A 23,343-nucleotide genomic window follows, 5' to 3' on the forward strand; every position below is an offset into this window, starting at 1 on the left:
CTGAAAACCAAGTCCACAGTCTGAATCACTGACTGAAGGGACGCGGGTCCAGGACGCTGGGAGCGTCCGGCCGGTCCTGGCTGCTCCCGTGTCCCGGTGCCCACACAGGCTTCCTGGAGCAGGTGGCACACGGTGCCCACACAGGCTTCCTGGAGCAGGTGGCATTTGAGTTGGACCTTGAAGGGTAAGAGTCCACCAGCCAGATGGGACTCTGATCAGGAGTCCGGGAAGAGGCAGAGGCAGCGACGTGGGCATCCAGTCTGTGTCTGTGCGGGGCGGGGGGCGGAGGATGCGGGGATACAGGAGAGGTGGCTGGTGGCTTGAACTTCTGCTGAGGACTGTGGGGCCCCATCCTCATTTCTGAGCCAGGAAGGGGGACGTGGCCTGTCTGATGAGTGCAGCGACCCTGGCTGCCGTCCACACAAGGCTTGGCCACACCCTGGCACTCTCAGATCCTTCCAGCTCTTGTCCCATGCATGGGCCCTCCCTCACCCAGACTCTGGGAAGCCCCCAGACCACCCGTCTCCCCCTCGTACAGATGGGGACCCTGTGGCAGAGACAGAGGCAGAACACAGACCCCATCACTGCCCCCCCGACCCCCTGCTGGCACCGCCTCCTTTCCCCTGGAGCCTTTCCCTTCCTCCCCTCCCCCTCAGCACCCCCCCAACTTTGGAATCTTAAACCAAAAATGAAATGGAGGACGCAGGAGGGCGCTGGGAGCCAGCACTCACTTTGCAGTGTCTAGAACAGCCATCAGACTGTGACGTGCCTACTGAGGACAGAAGACCCTCGGGGGCGGTGGACCAGACGGACTGGCACTCCGGAGGTGGGCGGTGGGGCCACCCGCATGGGGGTGGGTCCTCTCCGTTTGCAAGGTCAGCGACAGAGCACTTTGAAGATGCCTTGGGCTGGAACGACCCTCTGAACAGGGTTGGGTTCTCAGCTACCATCATTTTAAAAACAGTAAGCAACCCAACGGGTCAAACACCAGGAGCAATTGTAGTAGTAAAACGTGCCGGGCCTCTCCATTGAGAATGGCACTGAGTAGAAGTGGCAGAAGCGTGAATGGAAGAGCGGTTCTGTCTGTGAATTGGAAGACTCGAGCCCCTCAGATTGGTCTGTAGACTCAATGAAATCCGAGTCCAAACTCCAGCAGTGTTTTTAGCTTGTAGAAATTAACAAACTGATTCGAAAATGCATATGGAAAAATGTGAAAATGTTAGTCACAGTTGTGTTCGACTCTTTGCAATCACGTGGACTGTAGCCCTCCAGGTTCCTCTGCCCTTGGGATTTCTCAGGCCAAAATACCGGAGTGAGTAGCCGGTATTGGAGAAATTAACGGACTGATTTGAAAATTCCTATGGGAGAGGCAAAATTATGGAGGGAATCAGGAAGAAGAACAAAGCTTATGCTCCCAGGCGTGGAGACGTGTCACGGATCCGCAGTGACGAGGGTAGGGTGGCGTTGGTGTAAGGACCACCCGACCCGTGGAGGAGCGTATATGCACACGCCCAGACGCGTGCACACGCTGGGTGGCGACAGATGACACGCGGGGCCTTGGAAGCTGGTGTGGTTTTCAAAGTGGAGCCAGGTTGCCTGGCTGTTCACATAGAAGGGAACGCATGGTGGGCCGCACCTCACGCCACGCAGAGATGGGTTCAGGATAGATTGCGTGTCTAACTGAGTGTAACACAATAAAACCTTTAAGAGAAGGCGTGGAACAACGTCTTTGTGACCTTGGAGTAGGCCCAGTGTGTTTCTTCAATAGGTCACGAGCAGCACGAACCTAAGGGGGAAAGTGGCAGGTGGTGCCTGAACTGCTGCTCAGAAGCACCGTCAGGAGGGCCAAAGGCGCCCAGGAGACATTTGCAGCGCACGCGTTCAATAAAGGGCTGCCTCCAGATTACGCGGTCAAACCCAGATCAATAATAAGCAGCGAAGGCGCCCCAGAGCACAGCTGGGCACGATGCAGAGCAGACCCCTCGCAGAGGGCGATGCCCACAGGGCCAGGAAACCAGGAGTGCGCTCAGCTCCACTGGTCGCTGGGTCAGTGGCAACCAGAGTCGTATGCGCTCTCCCTGTGCCTGCGTGGTGCTCGGTTGCTCGGTCGTGCCCGACTCTCTGTGGACTGTAGCCCGCCAGGCTCCTCTGCCCTTGGGATTCTCCATGCAAGGGTACTGGAGTGGGTCGCCATACCCTCCTCCAAGGGATCTTCCTGACCCAGGGATTGAACCCAGGTCTCCTGCAGCTTCTGCACTGCAGGTGGATTCTTTACCCTTGAGCCACCGGCCAAGCCCTGTGATATCCCTGTATGTTCACCATAATGGCTGACTAGGAAAAGGACAGGAAATGCCAAGTGCTGGGGAGGATGTTGACCTGTGCACTCAGGATGCCTGTATGTTTTTGTGTGCACACAACACGCCAACCAGAGATGAAAAGGATATCCAGTGAGTTTTCATCACAAAGGCCAGTTTCCAGAATAGGGGCTTCTGCTCTCACTGCCACACTTCGAGGATGATGACTTTTCCAACCGGCCACCTGTCCACCACGCCCAGCTGTCCACCACGCCCGCCTGTCCACCACGCCCGCCTGTCCACCACGCCCACTGTCCACCACGCCCGCCTGTCCACACGCCCGCCTGTCCACACGCCCGCCTGTCCACCACGCCCGCCTGTCCACACGCCCGCCTGTCCACCACGCCCACTGTCCACCACGCCCGCCTGTCCACCACGCCCGCCTGTCCACACGCCCGCCTGTCCACCACGCCCGCCTGTCCACCACGCCCGCCTGTCCACCACGCCCACTGTCCACCACGCCCGCCTGTCCACACGCCCGCCTGTCCACCACGCCCGCCTGTCCACCACGCCCGCCTGTCCACACGCCCGCCTGTCCACCACGCCCGCCTGTCCACCACGCCCACTGTCCACCACGCCCGCCTGTCCACCACGCCCGCCTGTCCACCACGCCCACTGTCCACCACGCCCGCCTGTCCACACGCCCGCCTGTCCACCACGCCCGCCTGTCCACACGCCCGCCTGTCCACCACGCCCGCCTGTCCACCACGCCCGCCCACCCGCTCAACTGTCTACCACCATTTGTATGACGGTACCCACGCGACTATCCCTTTATTCCTTCGTCCGCTAATCCTGAGCTCAGCAGACTCCATCTGCAGGCCAGATTCAGGCCTGCCAGTTGTTCGTAAGTAAAGCTTTCTGGGAAAATCACCCCACCCATTTGCACACACACTGTCCATGGCTGTCTTCATGCTCTAACGTCAGAGGTGAGCTGTTGCTACAGAAACCTCATGATTTCCAAAGCCTATATATATATTTACCTAGAAATGAAGTTTATTTAATTGCTGGATAGAGAGTGGAGGGGTGGGCAGGCAGGGAATTGCTTTACGAAATGCTCCTGTGGAGAGTGGAGGAGCAGACTTGGTGCCTCGGTGATGTGGGGTCCAGCCCCATGACCGTCACCTGGCAGCCTTGGTTCCCCCCTCCCTCAAGGAAATTCCTACCTCACTGGTGGTGAGTTGGGGGGGCATGGGATACAGGTGATGAGAACCATATGGCCACAGGACTGGAAAAGGTCAGTTTTCATTTCAATCACAAAGGCAATGCCAAAGAATGATCAAACTACCGCACAATTGCACTCATTTCACACACCACCAAAGTAATGCTCAAAATCTGTCAAGCTAGGCTTCAACACTATGTGAACTGAGAACCTCCAGATATTCAAGCTGGATTTAGAAAAGGCAGACGAACCAAAGATCAAATTGCCAACATCCATTGGGTCATAGAAAAAGCAAGGGAATTCCAGAAGAACATCTACTGCTTCACTGACTATGCTAAAGCCTCTGATTGTGTGAATCACAACAAACTGTGGAAAATTCTTGGAGAGATGGGAATACCGGACCCACCTGACCTGCCTCCTGAGAAACCTGTATGCAGGTCAAGAAGCACCAGTTAGAACTGGACATGGAACAACAGACTGGTTCTAAATTTGGAAAGGAGTACGTCAGGGCTGTATATTGTCACCCTGCTTATTTAACTTCTATGCAGAGTACATCATGTGAAATGCCAGACTGGATGAAGGACAAGCTGGAATCAAGATTGCTGGGAGAAACATCAGTAACCTTGGATATGCAGATGATACCACTCTAACGGCAGAAAGTGAAGAGGAACTAAAGAGCCTCTTGATGAGGGTGAAAGAGGAGAGTGAAAAAGCTGGCTTAAAACTCAATATTCAAAAAACTAAGATCATGGCATCTGGTCCCATCACTTCATGGCAAATAGAAGGGGAAAAAGTGGAAAGAGTGACAGATTTTATATTCTTGGGCTCCAAAATCACGGCAGACAGTGACTGAAGCCATGAAATTAAAAGACGCGTGCTCCTTGGAAGGAAAGTTGTGACAAACCTAGACACATATTAAAAAGCAGAGACATCACTTTCCAATAAAGGTCAGTCTAGTCAAAGCTATGGTTTTTCCCGTAGTCATGTATGGATGTGAGAGTTGGACCATAAAGAAGGCTGAGTGCCAAAGAATTGATTCTTTTGAACTGTGGTGTTAAAGAAGACTCTTGAGAGTCCCTTGGACTGCAAGGAGATCCAACCAGTCCATCTTAAGGGAAATCAGTTCTGAATATTCATTGGAAGCACTGATGATGAAGCTGAAGCTCCAGTACTTTGGCCACCTGCTACAAAGAGCCAATTCATTGGAAAAGACTTTGATGCTGGGAAAGATTGGAGGCGGGAGGAGAAGGGGAAGACAGAGGATGAGATGGTTGGAAGGCATCATCGACTCAGTGAACATGAATTTGAGCAAGTTCCAGGAGTTGGTGAAGGACCAGGAAGCCTGGCGTGCTGCAGTCCATGGGGTCCCAAAGAGTCAGACACGACTTAGTGACAGAACAACAATAACTAAGTAGGTCAGCCAAACACAGAGCAACAAATATTGCCTGATTGCACCTGTACGAGGCCCTAGAGCAGTGCCATCCGTAGTGATAGAAAGCGGGACGGGCACCAGGGCCGGGGGTGGGTGGGGAGTCAGTGTTAACGGGAGCAGAGTTCAGTCTGGGGAGATGAAAAACTGGAGACGCTGGTGGTGGTGCTTGCACGATGTGAGTGGACTTAATGCCATTGAACTGTGCACTTTAAAGGGGTGAAAATGGTAAACTTTGTGTATATATAATTTACCACCATTTTTTTTTTCTGGAGAAGGCAATGGCAACCCCCTCCAGCATTCTTGCCTGGAAAATCCCACGGACAGAGGAGCCTGGTGGGCTACAGTCCATGGGGTCGCAAAGAGTTGAACGTGACTGAGCATGCACACACACGTATATATAATTTACTACAATTTTTTAAGTAAAATTTTTTTTAAAAAACAGAAGACTGAATCACTAAAGAAGAGCTAAACACATGTCTCAAAAACTGAGAAGAACAATCCAAAGAACTGAAAAGCAAAGAAAGAATAAACACACAAATCAATGAAACAGAAGACAAACACCATAACGGGCACCCACAGCCAGCAGCGTCAGCAGTGGAGACTGTCGGTCGGGGCTGACTTACTCATCCGGGCCTGCCAGGGGCTCGCTTGAACTTCACCCCAAAGTCCTGGGTCCCCAGGGACTCCTGGGTCTCAAACCCCCGGCACCGAGGGGCGGGAGATTGCCCTGCCTCGGACTTTCAGGCTTCAGAACGACAGTGAGAGGAAGTTAGGAACAACTTCGGGCAGCAAACTTGAAAACTGACATATAATGGACAAGTTCTTAGAAAACACCACGACTCAAAACGTAGTGCAAAAGAAAGAGTCTGAACCTTTCTGAAACTTCTGACGGAATTGGGTCTAGAATCACAGATCTTCCTCCCCAGGGCTCCTCTGCCCGTCGGCCGGCTTTGTCCACCTGCTCTGGTCCAGACCCTCAGAGAGTCCAGCTCTGAGTGTGGGTGGGGGGCTGGAAGGGGCTCAGGGAGAAGCTGGGGTGGGCAGCGGCTCTGGCTGCAGCGAGCGGGTGTCTGGGGCTCTGGGGGCGGGGGAGCCCCTTCAGGTCTTGTCCCACGCATGTGAGCCCCATCCCCAGGCGGCGCCTTGCCTGGGCCCCTCGGTTTCTGTCTGCAGCCAGAGGGCTGGAGGAGCCATCTCTCCTGCCATCTGTCTGGGCCGCCTGTCTGGGTGCCTTTGGCGCCCGCCCGCCCGTCTGCTCGCCCACAAGTAATTGCCCTGAGATCTCAGTCACTGCCATGCAGATGACAGGTGCTGGCGGGCGGGCTGTGCACACCTGCCAGGGCTCCCCACGGCTTTCAGATGAGAGCGTCCCGTGGGCAGAGGGAGCTGGGCAGCCTCATGTGCCACGCACCGCTGCCCACTGCTGGACGTGGGCACCATCCTGTGTTTCTCCCTCAAACCAGCATGTAGCCACAGTGACTTCAGCTCTCAAGCTCTACTTTCCTGGACTCCCAAGGGGTGATAGGTTCCCCCTCCCAGTGAGGGGCTGCCTGCCTGGGGAACGGGGGTGTGAGCCGCCCTGCCTCCCCCGCCCCGCCCCTGCCTGGTTGCCAGCTCTCAGCGCGTTGGAGCGCTGGCCTCACGGAGCCGGGCGGACAGTCCACCAGGGCCACTGCGCTCGCCTTGTGCGTCAGCTGATTCAAATATCCTGCCGTTGCCCCTGCCCGTCCCGGGTGTGCACACACGGCCCCACTGTGTGATCTAATCATCAGCACAGCTGTGGGCCGGGACTCTTCCCTGGGGACCCGTCACCCCCTACAGCATAGTTCTGAGCTTCTAGTCACTGGGTTAATAAACGGCTGAGTCAGCTGGTTCCCAGGGGTTCACTGGGATCCCGGGGGTGAGGCAGGGTAGGGACGGGCTGGCTGTGGAGGCTGGAGCCAGGTGACAGTGGGGGTCGGGGTGCGGGGCTCTTAAGGGGCTGGGATGGCAGGGCTGGGCACTGGGCTGCAGGTCTGGAGTGAAGGGGGGGCGTCGGGGGTGACGCCCAGGTGCTGTGGTTTTTGTCACCCAGGTGGGGGCCGTAAAGGGAGACAGAACCAGGACTTCTGGGCCTCACGGAACAGACCCTAGGGCGGACCACACCCACAGCTGGGCCCACAGCTCTCCAGGAAGGCCCGCTGACTCCCACACTTTGCCACCAAGGCAGCAGTGAGCCAGACTGTTGGGGTGGGAGGGTCCTCCGTCTCCCCCACCCCCAGTGTGCAGGCAGCTGGCCCGGGGCGCAGAGAGGGGGGCTGGCTGCCCGAGTTCATACAGCACAGATCAGGGGGCTGGGGCTAGGCTCAGGTCCCCAGCCTCCAGTTCAGACTCTCCCCAGGCTCTGTCCTATTGGAGTCTGTACGTGTGTGCACCTGTGTGTGTGCTCGTGTGTCTGTGTATGCGCCTGCGTGTGTGCTTGTGTGTCTGTGTGTGCGCCTGTGTGTGTGCTCGTGTGTGTGTGCACCTGCGTGTGTGCTCGTGTGTGTGTGTCCGTGTGTTCCTGTGTGTATGTGTGCCTGTGTCTGTGTGTGTGCTCGTGTGTCTGTGTGTGCACCTGCGTGTGTGCTCGTGTGTGTGTGTCTATGTGTTCCTGTGTCTGTGTGTGTGCTCGTGTCTGTGTGTGCACCTGTGTGTGCTCGTGTGTGTGTGTACACCTGTGTGTGCTTGTGTCTGTGTGTGCAGCTGTGTGTACGCTCGTGTATGTGTGCACGTGTGTTCCTGTGTGTGTGTGTGTATCTGGGCACACACTCACTCTATGTCTGCGCTGACCACGTGAGCACCTGGAAAGTACCCCTTGCAGCTGGGGAGGTGTGGCCCTTCCGTGCAGGGTCCCTTGCCTCCCAAGGGGCCTTCAGCCCCTGTGCCCAGGAGGGTGCTGGAGGGCGGCCACAGCACTGACCTTGATCACGGCGTCCAGCCCCAGCCGGGACCGCTCGGCGGAGTCCCCGTTGCCTGGCTCACTGGAGGCAGAACTCATCACGGGCTGGTGCACAGGACCCAAGAGAAAGCAGGGGCTCTGTGGCCCGAGACTCTCCTCCTGGACCCTGGCCGGGCCGGGACCTGCGTTTGTGTACCGGCCCTACACCCCGGCAGCACCTGGCTCCTCTGTCCTGGACGCCCAGCTGCCCCTCTGAGTTGGCAGGACAGTGTGGCTGACTGAACCCATAGGCGTTGCTGCAGCAACCATGACGCAGAGGGCTTGGTTTCCCTGGAAACAGGAGGGCGGCTCTGTTGCCATGGGGACCAAGGAACGCTGTTGTCCGGTAGTCGACTCCCTGGAGACCTGGAGACGCCCTGGGTGACGCTGTCTACCTGAGTGACCACATGGGGGAGGGGCTGGCCTCTCCCCCAGACTCCCACCCATGCAGGGAAGGGCCCTAGCCCTCCGCTGGGCAGTTGCTTGGGGGCCACACAGCAGGTGGGGAAGGCGTGCAGACCGCCAGTCCCTCCTGACTGAGGATCGTAAACCATGGCATTTTCCAAGCCTTTGCAAATGGACTAGAGTTCAGTGGTGTGAGGCCTGTAACGAGTGGGCAGACTGAGCCTGCAGGGGGACCGGGGAGCCCTGGGTGTGTCTTCTGGAGGCTGGTCCCCTGGAGCCCTTCGGGGGACCTGCCCCGGGGTCGTGCGTGTCCCACTTGCCATGGGAGGTCCACCGCTCCCTCCCCTGCACCTTCCCGGGGCCACACGAGCGCGGGCAGCAGCTGACCCGTCAGGAGTGGTGATGGGTGAGGCCAGGAGCGGGGGGCTCAGGCCTGCTTCTGCCCCCAGGGAGGGGGCTCGGGGGCTTGGAGGGCGTGACCCTGCCCTCCGGGGAGGGTTCCTACCTGGGGGCTCAACATGGGGTGCTCAGGCAGGGGGAGGACGGGGGCTGCAGAGGTGGGTGTGACCGTCTGTGCAGACTACTCGGACGAGTCCAGACCAGACTTCACGGTCAGAAACGAGCCCAGCTGGTGAGCCTGGGTGGCTGGGGTTGTTCCTGCCCATGCCCCGCCCCACCTGACGCCCACCCCGGCCTGTTCTGCCCACTTGAAGCCTCGTGGTGGAGCAGAGCATGCAGAGGTCTGCGGTCCTCGCTCCCCCCAGCGTCCTCTCTTTGGAGACTCCTCTCTGGCTCCAGTGGCCATCCCCTCAGGGCTCACAAGGGCCCCGTGGGCACCACCCAGGGCTTCCCTGCCTGGCGTCCATGCTGTGGCTTTAACCCGGGGCCATCAGTGGACCAGCAGGGCCCTCAGGTGGGGCTCAGCCCAGGGCCTGGGCACTGCCCCCAAGGAACGCTCTGGACCGAGTGGAGGGTGTTGTGGAGGTGCTCAGCATGTGGGCCCTGTGGGATGCGCCGGGGGCAGCGTGGGGTCGGGGAGGACCACGGCTCTCCTGACTCGCACACACGGACCCGGCACCTCCCCCGGGCACTTGGAGGGAGTCCCCGGGCACTGAGGGCCATGCTGTGGCCTTGGCTACCTCTCCCGGCCCAGCCCGCGGCTGCCCTGGCCCTGTGCGCTGTTCCCCCGTGGAAGCAGGGGCCTCACCGCATTCTCCTCGGCTCGCACTGCGTCTATGGCGACAGGTCGCCCACAGACTCCCCAGGGACAGTGCAGAGCCCCAGCCTCGCTGGGCCCATGAGTGGACGGGAACCACAAGATGAGGGGCAGGGAAGCAGAGGCAGAGCTTGCTGGCCTTGCCTGGCCCCGGGGGCCCCAGCATTTACCACCCTTGACCTAGACCCGTCCCGAGAGGATGGGACCTCAAACTCTCAGCGAAGCGCTGACTCCCCTGTGCTCAGACCACTTCAGGCCCTGGGCAGCTGTGCAGCTGGTGGGGGCGTGCCAGCTGTGGATACGACGCGCAGCCCTGATGTGTCCTCTGAAGGAGAGTCACAGCAGCCCTGGGGAGGGCGGGCGTCCCTGTCCCACCCTCGCGGCCTCCAGGCTGGCCCTGCTGTGATCGGCCAGGATCTGACTGGCTGGGCTCCTCCGTGACCCTGGGCCCCAGGTCTCGGGCCTCTTCACACCCCAGGCAGGCGAATGCGGGATGGCCGGGGACTGCTCACGGCAGGAGTGGCTCCCCTGGCGGCTGGGACTCCGCCGACCCCGGTCTGTGGCCTCTGGGGCTGTGTCCCCTGCAGGTGCTGGACAGAAGCTGCCCTGAGAACCCTGCTGTGGCACCAAAATGCAGCCGAGTCCTGGACACGCTTAAGGCTGTGGGTGACGCACTGCGGGATCGGGGTACTTGTGGGAGGTTCAGGCTCAGGGGCACTGCCTGCCAGCCTCTCAGGGTCGCCCCGAGTGGCCCCGGACCCGTGCACTGTGGGAGACGGGCCTCAACCCTCCCGTCTCTGTGCAGCACGGGGGACCTCCCGTGACATGCAGGCCACTGCCCAGAGACCACGGGGGACTACCAGCCCTGGTTTTCTGGGGGGTGTCCAGCCGGGGGGAGGCCCCAGGAGCAGGGCCTGGCTGTGTTCATCCACTCAGAGGGCTGCCCGAGGGCGCTGCTGTGGGCAGGCTTGGGGGCTGGTCTTGGGGAAGGGGAGTAGGAGTGACTTGTGGCCTCGCCTTCCGACACCCGCACTCATGGGCGGTGCAAGGAGACAGCCAGCTTTCTGCTACCTTTTTGTCATAACAAAAACACACTGAAAAGAAAAACAAGAATGACCCACACCCGCCTGCAGACCCGGAAGCAAATGCTTCCCCCGCCCCTGCCGCCCGGCACCTTCAGGAGAGAGCTGGTCGACTCCTGGGTCGGGCTGTGCCGATGACGCCGCGCCTAGGGGAGGGCTCGGAGGAGGAAATGGCCACCCGCTCCAGCACTCTTGGCCGGAAATCCCGCGGGCGGAGAAGCCTGGCGGGCCACAGTCCACGCAGTCACAAAGAGTCGGATGCGAGTGAGCGACCGATACATGCAGGGGAGGGCTGTGGGCTGCGGGCTGGCCCTGGGCTGACTGACCGGCCTGGATGGGAGCTGGGCCACCCTGGGCTACCCCGATGGCGGTCTTCCGCTCCCCGGGCCTGAGAGGGCATCTTCCCGGGCCCCTGTCTCACCTGCTCCTCCCCGCACCGTGATGGGCCCGCGGAGCCCCTCCTCTCCCCACAGGCCTTGCCCACCCCTGTCCATCCATGCCTGCCCGGCTCCCTTCCCGCCTGGGACACCTTCATGGGTCAGCTGTCCACTGCCCGCTTGGTGGGGCAGGGGTTACCTTCCTGGGGACTGTTGCTGGTCACCTGCACGCCTGCTTCTCCTTGAGGGGTCCCAGTGTCCACAAGCACCCAGACGGCTCACCCCCTCAGGGCTCTGCAGCCCCCGCTGGACGGACGGACAGAGCCTCACACCCCAGCCTCACCCCCGCACCCGCTCGCACGGGCCTCTTGAGGCTCCTTCCGGACATGGCGGCCTCCCCGGCTTCTCCATGAGCCTCAGGGTCAATTGGCCTGGCACCCCCTTGCACACCCAGTCCTGCGTGTTCCCTCGTGCTCACGCCAGAGCTGGGTAGCCTAGGAGGAGAGGCTGCAGCCAGGCAGCTGGCTGGCTCCTGGGGGCTGTTGGCTGCCCCTCCGCCCACTGTGCCCCTCCCGGCTACCCGCAGAGCCTCTGAGGCTGACGGGTGGTCAGGGGGGCAGTGCCCGGGCTGCGGGCACCAGGGGTGGTGGCAGATCCTGCCACAGCATGGGGGATGCATTCAGGAGACCAGGCTCAGCCTTGAGGGCAGGGCACCCCTGCACGTGTCTGCCATCCAGTCAGGTGGTGGCCGGTGATACGGGGTGTGGCATGAATGGGCTGGACCCGTGGGCATGTAGAGGAGGCAGGCCACGCCGGGTGAGGACGGGGACCAGAGCCCGGGTCTGATCCCGGCCATTCGGAGGCTGTCCAGGGTGACTGCTAGCGGTGTCCTTCGGGGGGCCTGGCTTCCCTTCTCTGCAAGCCCCTGGCCACCTGGGCTGTCCATCACCTGTGCTGAGCCCATGTCGGGGCCGCCGTTCAGGAGCCTGTTCGGGGGGACGCATGCCCCTTCGAGCGCACGTGGGAATTCCTGAAATATGTGCTCCCTCGCTGAGTTTCACTGAGAGGCGGAAGCAACGCAAACACGCGGGCTGAACTGCCCTGCACCTCCCGCCCGCGGGGAGCTTGTCAGACCCGCTGGGACGCTGAGCATGCCTACTCCCCTGGCTCCCGTGCCTCTGCGCTGGGGTCTGTGGGTCGCTGGTCCCGGGGTCTGAGGCCTGCCGGGTGGGCGCCCACTCCCCTCGTCTCTCCCTGCAGGGAGCTCACGTCCAGCTTCCCGGGACGTCTGCCCCATGGGCCCACAATCCCTCTTGTTGCCCAAGTGTCCGCTGTGTGAGCACCTCTGGCCGCCAGCAGCCACCCTGGGTGGGGGAGCACGCTGAGGATGCCTGGTGGGGGTGTTGTCAGGGGCTGTCAGGGGACCAGCCTGCCTAAGCCGCTCGAGGGGACACAGGAGTGGTCAGGGGTCAGGCAGGCAGGGGCTGAGGCTTGGCCAGAGATGGAGGAGAAGGTTCCTGGGAGCGTGGACACAGGGATGACACCAGAGAGGCTCCCGGTCAGGTTTGTCTTCTGGAGGGCCAGCCCCGACAGCTCAGAGCCAGGGACCAGAGGCCTGGGGAGAGGTGGGCTGGGGTGGACAGTCTGCGGGGAGTGGGGGAGCAGATCCAGGACTCCCTGGGCAGAAGCGGGACTCCCCTGAGACCGGAGGGGGCGGGGGGAGCCCTCTGCCGGAGGTTGGAGATGCACGTTGAGTTTGCTGGGTCCTAGGGGTCTGCCAGACCCTGGGGCACATGGGCCTGGCTGTGGGGTGCCAGGAGCAGGGGCACCAGCAAAGGGTGAGGATGGGCACGGGGAGGGTGAGGAGCGTGCACGGCCAGCCTCCGGCCCTTCAGAGCTGCTGACCAGGAGCAGTGCTCCAGGGACGGCAGGGGCTGGTGCCCCGGGCGGGGAGGGCCCCTGCCCCAGGGTCCTCAGGGCGCAGAGCCCAAGGCAGCCCGTTGGGCATGGCATGGGCCTTCCCTTTGGCTCAAAGCTCTTGGCACTTTGGGTAGACAGGCGTCGCCAGGTCTCCGGGACGAATTCAGGAGAGTGGTGAGATTCGTGGGAGGGTGATGCTGGAGCAATGTGAGAATCCTTGAGTCACAGACAGTGGCTCCAGATGCAGGCAGGACCCCGTGCCGAGGGTCAGGTCAGGGCGGAAGGGCCCCAGTGCGTCTCCCTGCAGCTGAGCATCCTCCTGGCAGGCGGATGAGCAGGGCACCAGGAGGGCTGCTAACAGTGTGGGCTTGAGCCCCCGGAGCTGCCCTGGGCTAACTGGGCTAACCGCGGAGGGCAGGGCCAGCCGGGCTGAGGACGCAGATCTGCCTCCTGTTGACTATCACGAGCTGCCTTGTGAGGTGGTGGGCTCCTCATCCCGGGAGGTGTGGACGCAGAGACACCCCGTGGGGGCTGCAGCTTCTTAGGGGGGTTTCCAAGCCCCAGGAACGGAGTGCTTCATGCCGGTCCTGCCTGCAGCGTTGAAGTGTGCACAGCTCCCTGGGTGTCTCAGGCGGGGGCGGGGCGGGGCTCCCCTGGAGCGCTGCAGGGACAACGTCTCCAGATGCCTGGCCGGGGGAGGGCCCCGTGTTCACGGTTTGCAGAACTTGCGGTGGCTGAACACAGATGCACGGCCAGCCTGGCGGGGCCCGGGGTCGGCAGGGCATTTCCTGAGGCTGGCTGGGATTTGTGAAGTGGCAGGCGGGGCTGGACTGTGCTGGAGTGGGCGGCAGGGCGAGGCTTCCCAGGCCGGCCAGGCTGGCCCAGGGAGGCACTCTCTGGAACCAGGCTGGGTCCAGCACCAGGCCCCGGGGGTGATGACTCCTCTCAGGCTGAAGGGCAGGCGGGTGGGAGGTGGGCCCCTCAGGGGTCTGAGGGCCTGGGGCTGGGCGCCGGGGCTGGACACATGCCCTGCAGGGGGAGGAGGCAGGGGGTTTGGGCTCCCTGCTTTATGCGGGCACAGGTGCCTGATGGGGGTGGTGTCTGGGTTGCCATGGAAACATAGCCTCGCAGCCTGGCCCTCAGAGAGAGGCTGCTGGGTGGTGGAAGCTGCAGTGGACAGCTCCCACTGAGGGGTCGGCACGGCCTTCGGCCTGCTCACCTCTCATCCGAGCAGCGGGGATGGCCCACGTCCCACCTGTGGCTGCTGTGACGGGCATAAGGGTGGAAAGGGGGTGCCCGGGACAGGACAGCACGGGGTGGGGGGGCCGGGCCCAGAGGGGCAAAGTCCCAAGCCTGGATGCCCTTGGGCCTGAGCCGTGGAGCCTCGGTGGCGGGAGGGAAGCCAGGCCCCGCCCGCCCGCGACGTTCCTAATTGCTGATGCCTGACTCACCCTCACTTCAAAGCCGGGGCCCCATTCAGCTATTTAGCTGCTGCACCCCGCCCGCCCGCCTGCCAGTTGCTGGTGGGAGCCGGGCCGCTTGCAGCAGGCACCTCCTCTCAGCCCGTTCCCGCGGGCTGTGCCCGCAGCCATGGCCGTGCAGGTGCCCCTGTGGCACCACTACCTGCAAGCCCTGCGCTCGCGGGCGGCGTCCCGGGCACAGGAGCACCAGCGCGCGGAGGACGTGGTGCTCACCCTGCTGGAGCGGGCGCACGCCCTGGACCCCCGCTTCCTCGTGGACTATTCCCGGGACCTGGAGGCCTTCCAGTTTGCCCTGCGCTCCTCGGAGGGCCCGCTGGACGTGGAGGTGCCCCTGTGGGTGGACGCCGAGGCCCTGGTGATTGAGCAGATGGGGGCCGCCGAAGCGGGGGACGGCCTGGGGTGCTGCCGCCTGGGCCTCCCCAAGGAAGCGGCCGGCCTGGAGCGCTGGAAGGCGGACGACGTCTTCGAGGCCTCCCCGGAGGGCAGCACCGGGTGCTGCGGCCACATCGTGCCCAGCAAGGTCCTGCGGGTCCTCAAGGACCTGCTGGTGGCGGCCGTCGTGTACTGCAAGCACCACGGCCTCATCACGCCAGGTGCGGGCGAGCGTGCTCCACATGCGTGTGCAAGGGTGTGTGTGTGTGTAATGTGGGACTGTGGGATCTGAGGGCATGTGTGCGCACATGTGTGGGTGTGTGTGTAAGTGAGGGATGGCAGGCCTGCGAATGCATGTGTAAGCACACGTGTGTAAGTGTGGGATGACATGGTGCGGAGTGCATGTGTGTGTGTGTAAGCGTGGGATAGCAGGATTGTGAGTGCATGTGTGAACACACGTGTGTGAGTGCACACATGTGTGAACACACATGCAAGCGTGGGATAGCAGGATGGTGAGTGCATGTGTGAACACGTGTGTGTGTGCATGAAACTAGGATCATGAGTGCGTGTGTGTGTGTAAGCGTGGGATAGCAGGATTGTGGGTGCATGTGTGAACACATATGCAAGTGTGGGATAGCAGGATGGTGAGTACGTGTGTGAACACACGTGTGTGTGAGTGCACACATGTACGAACACGTATGCAAGCGTGGGGTAGCAGGATGGTGAGTGCATGTGTGTGTGTAAGTGTGAAACTGTAGGATCATGAGTGCATTGTGTGTGTAAGTGTGAGATAGCAAGTTCATGAGTGCACGTGTGAGCGCAAATGTGGGTGTGTAAGTGCATGCATGTGTGATCGTGTGTGTGTGTGTGTGCAAGTGTGGGACTGTGGGATCATAAGTGAATGTGTGCACACGCGTGAAGGGGTGTGTGTGCCGGTGCACACAGGCCTGTTTCTATGTACGCTGGTGTCCTGGCCCTGGGCAGGTTCTGTGGTGGGGAACTGTCCGGTGAGCAGGCTCTGGCCTCAGCGTCTCCCTGGTTGCCCCGGTGATGTGATCTGATGGGTGGGGGCCGTGGGCGGCACTCCTGACAGGCCCAGAAGTTGTGGGCCCTCTTCCAGCAGGCGCTGCCTGGACCTCATGGGCGCTGGAAGGACAGCCCAACACGGCGGGGGCCCTGGGTGGTGAAGTGCCTCCTCCAGGGGGCAGGGCTGAGGGGCAAGGCCTGGGAACCAAGACAGGCTGCACGGCTGCCCCAGGAGGGGACAGGACGAGGCGCCTGTGGCTGTCGTCTGGAGTCCTCTTGGCCCCACATCAGCGAGTGGGACGGCTCCAGGCTCAGGTCCTGCAGGTTCCGGGGGAGCCGGGCGTCTGTCTGTAAGCCGACGTGAGGACTCCGAGCCCACAGGGGGAGGCTGTCCACCTGGCCCCCACAGGGCTGCTGCAGGCTGATGGCAGACGTGCCCCACTGGGTGGCCGCAGCCTGTCGCGGGCGCTCCTAAGCTCAGCCCTGCCCGCGTCTTGTCCGGTCCCCTCCGAGCTTCGCAGTGACCGCCGGCAGCCGGGCAGGCTCGTCCCACGGGGCCCTGTCACCTGCAGGGCTCTCTCTGCCCAGTGGCCAGGCCCCTCCTTACCACCCACGCTTCCTGCTGCAGGAAATTCCAGGCGTTGCTTCTGACACTTGCCTTAAAAGGGAAGCGGCAGCCCAGGCTCAGGGGTTCAGGCCGCCCCCACCCTGGGAACCGGTGAGACCGGGCAGGCTGAGGCGGGGAGTGCCAGGGACGGTGGGTGCGGCTGGCTGCCTTCCAAGCCACCTTTCTGTGAACAAAGGCAGATAAGGAAGTGAAACTGCCCAGGTGTCTGCATGACAGGGGCCTCCAACCACGCTGAATGGGAGGGGCTGGGGGTCCCTGAGCCCTTTCCCCGCTCAGCCGGTGGGGAGACAGCCCTGCAGGGGACGGAGTGGCCCCAGTGGTAGGGCTGGGACCTGCTCTGGGCGGGGTCCCAGAGGTGGCCCAAGAGCTGCCCTGCCGGACATTGTGGGGGAGGGGTCTTCGTACAGGGGTGGGGAGCACGTGGGCTCTTCCCGGAACCCCGGGGCCGTGGGAGGCCCGGGGCGGGCAGTGCAGAGTGGGCTCACCAGCGGCGAGACCGTCCTCCAGGGCACGTGCTGGGGACTCCCTTTGGGACCTGATGACCCGCCCTCTGGGCCCCAGCTGGCCGGCCCCTGGCCTCTGGCCTGGCACCCTCTCTGGGCAGCACTGGGAGGGCAGGGAAGACCCCTCCTCACCCAGGCCGCACACAGAGCCCCTCCTGCTGCCCTGAGAGTGCCTGCTCTCTCCGGGGTGTGTATGTGTTTGGGGTAAGGTACATGGAACGTCCCCTCCTGGTGGTCTGGGGCGCTTTCCAGGGCTAGACTGGGCCCCTTGGGGTCTGGGGAGGAGGCGGGGAGTGGGAAGCAGGTCAGCTAGAATGTGCAGCAGGAGGCAGGCTCCGGTGCCAGGCCGGCATGTCTGGTGGGGTCCAGGGCCTCCTCCTGGATGAGGCTGTGCCCAGCCAGCTCCTCACCACCCTGGCTGCAGGGCCACTGGGCGCTCACTCAGGCCTGGCCCTTCCTGGACGGGTGTCAAGGGTGGAGCCTGGAGGGGGCTCTTGGGTCACGCAGGGGCGCAGGGGTGGGAACTGGGGAGCAGGCGGGCCTGATCAGGGGATATCCAGCTACAGCCAGGCCCCCTTGGGCTCTGGAGCTGGAATGCCACAGAGGCTGCCCCCACCCTCTGGAGGACCCGCAGGGGCTACAGGCTGCGGGGAGGGTGGGACCGACTTCCAGAAGCCCAGGGTGTCCCTAGCAGAGGGGCTGCTATGACCCGCCGGCCCGGGGTTAGGGGCCCACGGGTCCAGGAAAGGGGTCCTGAGGCAGCCAGGGACTGAGGGGGCACTGGGTGTCCCGGGGCGTGGGGCTCAGCCTTAAAATCAGCCTCTTCGAGCCAAGGGTTAGGAACCTCCAGACCCCAGGGACCTGGCGGCCTAAACAACAGAAGCACATTTCCTCGTGCTCTGGAGGCTGAGGTCCCAGGTCCCAGGTCACGGTGTCCGCGGCCTGGTCTCCCTGGGGGCGCCCCTGGACTAGAGATCCGCCCCCCGCCCCGGGTGCTCCTGTGGGCTTTTCCCTGAGCAGACCCCTGATGTCTGTTCCGTGAGCAGGTCTCACTGGGTCAGGGCTGCCCGAGGCACGGGGGTTGGGGTTCGGAGGCCAGCCAGAGAGAGGGGCTGGCTTAGCAGGTGGCCCATTGCAGGCTCCCTGAGCGCGGACAGCCTGAGGGAGGAGCAGCTCAGCCTGTCCCTGTGGGTGTCCAGCGGCTGGAGGACGCTCCACTTCAACATGGTGCCCGTGGTGCGGAAGAGGCTCAGGGTGCCTGCCCTGGAGGGGGCCCAGCTGGTGCCAGGGTTCCCTGAGGGCGCCCTGCGAGGGATCGTCCGCCAGGAGGTGGCCCTGGTGCCGGCCGGCGCTGAGCTCTGGAGGTAGGATGCACTCGGGTGTGCGGGGCCTCGGGGAGCCGGCGGGAGGGGCGGCCCGTCACCCCTCTGCTCCCCACTGCGGGCAGGGATCCTGCAGAGTCCCCTGCCCACCTCTGCCCTGGGCTCCTGAACAGCGCTGCCGTTCCTAGGGCCTCAGGATCCCACCAGACTGTTTGCCCCCCGCTGCCAGCTCCTGGCGCTGGGGACAGGGAGGCGCCTTCTGTCCCACTGGGGAGGGGGCGCTGTCAGGCACCTGAGGGGGGACTCGGAACTCTGGGGGGCTGTCCTGGGTGGCCTCCTCTGTCACCCCACCCAGCACCTTCCCTTCAGGTGGGACAGTGGTGAGGGTCGGGGGAATGATCTGGGGCCGCAGGGAAGCGGGGAGGCCCCTTGCGGGAGGGCGGTCAGTGTCCGAGGAGAGGCATTGGCCCTGGGCTCTGCCTTTCCCAGACGCGCATCCCCCACCGTGAGGGAGGGGACAGCTCCTACTTGGGCCGTCCAGCTGCAGGCCCCCCCACCCGGCCCTGGAGCTCCCACAGCCCCACCTTGGGTCCCGGGTCCCCCTCCAGGAGCCTGTGCTCAGGAAGGGTGGCCCGTCTTGCAGGGGAGGGGAGCCCCCCTCAGTGTCTGTGAGGGGAGGTGGGGGCATGGGGCTGTGGCTGAGCTCCCCTCAAACTCAGGGCTGGGGACTGTGTCCCATCCTGACCTGACCTGGCCTGGAGTGGAGATGTCACCCTGACTGGGCAGGGGGCTTCACCCGGCCCCTGCCCGCCCACACAGAGCCACTGCTTCACCCCTGGTGGGTCACGGTGGCATCTTCCTGTCCACACAGAGAGGGCCGGACGTGCCTGGGGGCACTCAGCAACCCCCCACATCCTGGGTCTGAGCTTCTATCTGGAAATGGGACGTTCCGCCCCCGAGGGCCCATCAGGGGTGGGTCCTGAAAAGCGCAGGGGCCTGCGAGCACCAGGCCAGCCCCTGTGTGGCCTGGCCACCCCGTGGGGCTCAGAAGGCCACCGAGGCGGTGACCGTCCTTTCTGAGCAGGTGCCTGGAGGTCTGGGCGGCTCCGGTGCTGACCGCGCACGTTGTTGGGCTCCAGGGTCTCCACTGACTACCTGCTCACCAGGCTGCTGGGGGCGCTGGGCTGCCTCCGGGGCCACCGCCTAGACAGCCTGTCCATCCTCGACCGGGTCAACTGTGAGAGCTGGCGGGACGGTGGCCGGAGCCCAGGCCTGACCTTTGGCCACTTGAAGGTTTGTGGTCCCCACGTGGCCTCTCCCGGGCCCGTGTGAAGGGGGAGCGGCTAGGCTGGGGTCCTGGAGGGGCGTGCGGCAGGGCGCCAAGTGGCAGGAAGGGCCCCTGGTTGGGGGCTCGGGTGCGGGAGGAGGAAGTGCTGGGGGGAGGGGGGCAGATAAGTCTATTCTGGTGGCTTTCAGATGGATTCAGGCATCCTGGACTCACAGATGAGGGCAGGGACGATGTCACCAGGCAGGGCATTTTGTGTAGGGCTGCAGGGCATCAGTAGGAGTTCGTGCAGGACGGGGCACGTGGGAAAGGCCCAGAGGATGGTGGGAGCCTCAGAAGCCCCTGAGCTTGATGCCAGGGAGAAAGAGGGGCGTCAGGGTGGGGGCCGCTGGGACGCCCAGGGAGGCACAGAGGCTGGGGCAGGCGTGGGCAGGTGGGGCCTCCTCGGGGTGGGCTGACCTGATGCCCCGCAGATGGTGCTCCTGTGGGCCGCCGCGCTCTTCCCCGCGCCCGAGGACTGGGCAGAGCTTCAGGGCGCCGTGTACCGCCCCCTGGTGGTGCTGCTCTGCTGCCTGGCCACCAGGAACCTGCCGCACTTCCTGCACCCCGAGCGGAACCTGCTGCAGGATGCGGGCCTGGACCTGGGCGCCCTCTACCAGCGCGTCGAGCGCTTTGCCAGCCAGCCCGAGGCCGCCCTGCGCATGCACGCCACCCACCTGGGCCGCAGCCCCCCACCGCGCGTGGGCAGCGGGCTCCGGGCGCTCCTGCAGCTGCCCGCCGGCGAGCCTGCCTACTGGGCCACTGCCTACTTCGATGTCCTGCTGGACAAGGTGGGCGCAAAGGCTGGGGGGCCCGGCAGGTGTGGGGTCATGGTGGGTGGGGAGGGACCCCTGTTGTGTGGCCCCTGGTCAGGAGCCAAGGAAGGTGGGGCAGGTCAGTCTTTGCTGGGGCAGTGCAGCAGGAGCGTCAAGCCATGAAAGTCCCCAGCTGCCAGGGACCTCAAGGGCCAAGGGCCCATCTCGGAACCAGGCCATCTGAGCCTGCCCCCGGTGCCCCCTGAACTACCCCCAAACCCACACTGGGCAAATGCTAAGAGCCCCGCCTGCCCCCCGGGCTCCGTTCCTTGTGAGAAAGTGCGGCTACCCCAGGCCTGCTGGGGACAGCTTCCTGCTGCTTCCCTGGACTCGGGGGTCCCTCGGCCAGCCCACGTCCGGGTGTGTCCGCCCGCTGCCCCACCTTGAGCCCCCAGGCTCCACCGGCTCTGTTAGGTCTCCCCTCCCCCTCCACACAGCCCCTCCAGCTCCTGTCCAGGTCTCACCCCACCTTGAGAGCCCACACGGGCTCCTTCCAGGGTGCGTGGGGTGGGGCGGCAGTGCACCCGGGGGGCTTCCCTGTGTCAGGCCCGTCCAGGGAAGGGCCCGGGAGAGAGGGCCCCAGGTGTGTCCACCCTCAGGGAGGATTGCACAGGTGAAGACCCAGAGGGAGAGACCCAGGGAGCGCCCGACGGCCCCGACGGCCCGTGACCCCGCTGTCCCGCCCCGCCTGCAGTTTCAGGCCTTCAACATCCAGGACGAGCAGCGGGTCTCAGCCATGCAGAGCGTCTTCCTGAAGACCAAGACCCTGGGTGCCGAGGAGCGCTGAGCGGGGTGCCCGGCTCACTGCCCTCTGCCGGCGGCACCGCCCACAGAGGCTCCGGGAATGTTTGGAGGAGGGAACGGGCTTCGCCTGGAGTGGATTTGGGGGTGGAGGGCCTTGTCCCCAGGGCCCACCCGCGCCTGTCCAGGGGCAGCCCTGTGGGCATCTAAATGTGCTGGACAGTGGGTCTCGGAGGCCCCGGGGTGAAGGTGCTGTGCGCTCCGTGTGCCGAGCCCAACGTATGATGTCATCAAGGCCAAAAGCTGAGAGTCCTCGGGGGACCGGGAGCTCGTCTGCACCTGCTGCTCCAGGGGGTGGGGCCTCTGAATCTGCCTTGAATCTGCTAGAGCACTGCTTGTGTCTACGGGGGCTGGGACTGCCTGCTTTCTGGACACTCGAAGTGGACAAGCTTGTGTGCATACACCCTTCTCTGTCCCTGTGAACGACCGCTGCCCGCCCCCAGTCCTCACCTGCTGGTTCATGAGGGAGTCACCCGCAGCCCCCTGCCAGCGGCACCGTGGCAGAAGCACCCCTGCCAGGTGAGGGGGCTTTTCCCGGCAGATGGCGCCCCTGTCCCTGCCCGTCTCAGCTCTCTGCTGTTTCCACCTCCCGTCAGCGCACTGCCGGCGGCCTGTAGCCCCTCCCCCCGCAGGGCTGCCCACCCTCTGGGTGCCCCTGCCAGCAGGCATTCTGCAGTCTTCACTCTGCCTCCCAGCGACGTGACTTCTAAGTTCTGAGCCACAGCCCATGCCCCAGGTTCTGAGAAGGTGGCTGCAAACCCCAGTGAGTCCATGTGGCAGCCACCTCCCTGGACCTCCTCCGGAAAGTGGTCACATGCACGCTGCGGAGGGGATAGGTGGGTCTCTCTGAAGGCCCTGGGACCTGGGGCCTGAGCTGACGCTAACTGGAGGGGACACGGAATGCCCCCAGGCCCATCCCGCGCCCTGCCGCGAGGCAGGAAGCTGCAGAAGGTGTTAGCTTGGTCCAACCTGATTCGTGAGGGGTGCAGTGTCCTGGCCCACCCTGTGTCATTTCTCTGATGTTGGGGTGGACGCAGGGGGCTGTACTTAGCAGGGGTAAGAGCTACAGCTGCAGGAAAGACCAAGGGGAAGACATAACCACCGACTGCCACGGCCAAGAGTCCGGCAGAATGTCCCGAAGGCCAGTGTCAGGACTCAGCGCCACTGTCAGAGACCCGGGCTCACAGGATGACCTCAGCGCAGAGGTCAAAATGAGGCTCTGAGAATGGGGGCTCTGCACACCTGGGGGGCAGGGGGTGTTTGGGAAACCTCTGCACCTTCCTCTCACTTTTGCTGCGAACCTAAAACTGCTCTAGAAAGGGGTCTAAAGACAAATTAGAAAATAAAAATCTCCGTTGGATCATGGTGAACGGCAGGGGATTACATAAACAGAGCCAGGTCACACGCGGCAAGCCAGGTGCTGCGCTGTGGCTCCCTTCAGCGGGGCAGACGGCACGGCCTCGGGGTCCGGCGCCTACCTAGCGGGGACTGCCCCGTTTTCAACACCACGAGGGAGGGAGCTCACAGCAGCCTGCGGTCACGTGGGAGACGCACCGGTGTCGCGTGGCATTGCCCCAGACTGGCGCTCACCCCCATGCTCATGTCCCAACGTAAGCCTGATGGAGCTTCATCGTCCGGACGACCTGTAGGAAGTCACGCAGGTTCACTGTGTGGTGACGTCCCGCGAATACACCTGGCAGCATGGGCTGGCAGTTCTGTGCATGCTTGCTAGTGCCCTTCACTCCAAAGGGCGGGGAAGTGACACTGGGCAAAATGCGGGTGAGGCCTCTACACTGAAAACTAAGTACAGTTTTTCGAGACCTACATTAACCTTCATGAATGGGAGTTTGTAATTTTTTAATGTTTCCATTCATCTTGGTACATTTTTTGTTGTTCAGTCGCTCAGTCCTGTCTGACTCTTTGCGACCCCATGGACCGCAGCACACCAGGCCTCCCTGTCCATCACCAACTCCAGAGTTCACCCAAACTCACGTGCATCGAGTCGGTGATGCCATCCAGCCATCTCATCCTCTGTCGTCCCCTTCTCCTCCTGCCCCCAATCCCTCCCAGCATCAGGGCCTTTTCCAGTGAGTCAGCTCTTCACATCAGGTGGCCAAAGTATTGGAGCTTCAGCTTCAATAGATACGTAGATTTACTGCAATTCCTA

General features: G+C 62.9%; 2 protein-coding genes across 10 annotated transcripts in view; one reads left to right on the forward strand and one right to left on the reverse strand.

Annotated features, from left to right (window-relative positions):
- The window catches only part of CROCC2 (ciliary rootlet coiled-coil, rootletin family member 2), a 69,147-nt gene extending 61,039 nt beyond the window's left edge, over positions 1–8,108 (reverse strand). For all 6 annotated transcript variants that reach the window (XM_086374593.1, XM_086374585.1, XM_086374577.1 and 3 more), the window contains exon 1: positions 7,887–8,108. In XM_086374593.1, the coding sequence (XP_086230719.1) occupies positions 7,887–7,964 (78 nt within the window). In that variant the 5' untranslated portion in view covers positions 7,965–8,108. The remainder of the gene's footprint in view (positions 1–7,886) is intronic.
- A 2,600-nt stretch (positions 8,109–10,708) lies between these two features.
- Positions 10,709–22,546, forward strand: MAB21L4 (mab-21 like 4). 4 transcript variants are annotated; one of them, XM_086394138.1, is made up of 5 exons: positions 10,709–10,871; positions 18,053–18,278; positions 19,376–19,529; positions 19,995–20,351; positions 21,070–22,546. In XM_086394138.1, the coding sequence occupies exons 1-5, from the start codon at positions 10,742–10,744 to the stop codon at positions 21,160–21,162; spliced, it is 960 nt and encodes a 319-aa protein (XP_086250264.1). In that variant the 5' UTR covers positions 10,709–10,741; the 3' UTR covers positions 21,163–22,546. The 4 variants fall into 4 exon arrangements, with proteins under 4 accessions (XP_086250264.1, XP_086250263.1, XP_086250266.1 ...); XM_086394137.1 differs by lacking the exon at positions 10,709–10,871 and adding an exon at positions 14,417–14,978; XM_086394140.1 differs by lacking the exon at positions 10,709–10,871 and adding an exon at positions 16,018–16,501.
- The last annotated feature ends 797 nt before the right edge of the window (positions 22,547–23,343 follow it).

Source organism: Bos grunniens, chromosome 3 (genome assembly GCF_055505025.1).
Source record: "Bos grunniens cultivar Pamir isolate PY7600 chromosome 3, Bosgru_T2T1.0, whole genome shotgun sequence".
Taxonomy (NCBI): Eukaryota; Metazoa; Chordata; class Mammalia; order Artiodactyla; family Bovidae; genus Bos; species Bos grunniens.

Coding starts and splice junctions, on each gene's coding strand:
- MAB21L4 (XM_086394137.1), top strand. CDS start 14,495: ATGGCCGTGCAGGTGCCCCTGTGGCACCACTACCTGCAAGCCCTGCGC. Junction 14,979..18,052: donor CCACGGCCTCATCACGCCAG/GTGCGGGCGAGC, acceptor GGCCCATTGCAG/GCTCCCTGAGCGCGGACAGC. Junction 18,279..19,375: donor GCCGGCGCTGAGCTCTGGAG/GTAGGATGCACT, acceptor GTTGGGCTCCAG/GGTCTCCACTGACTACCTGC.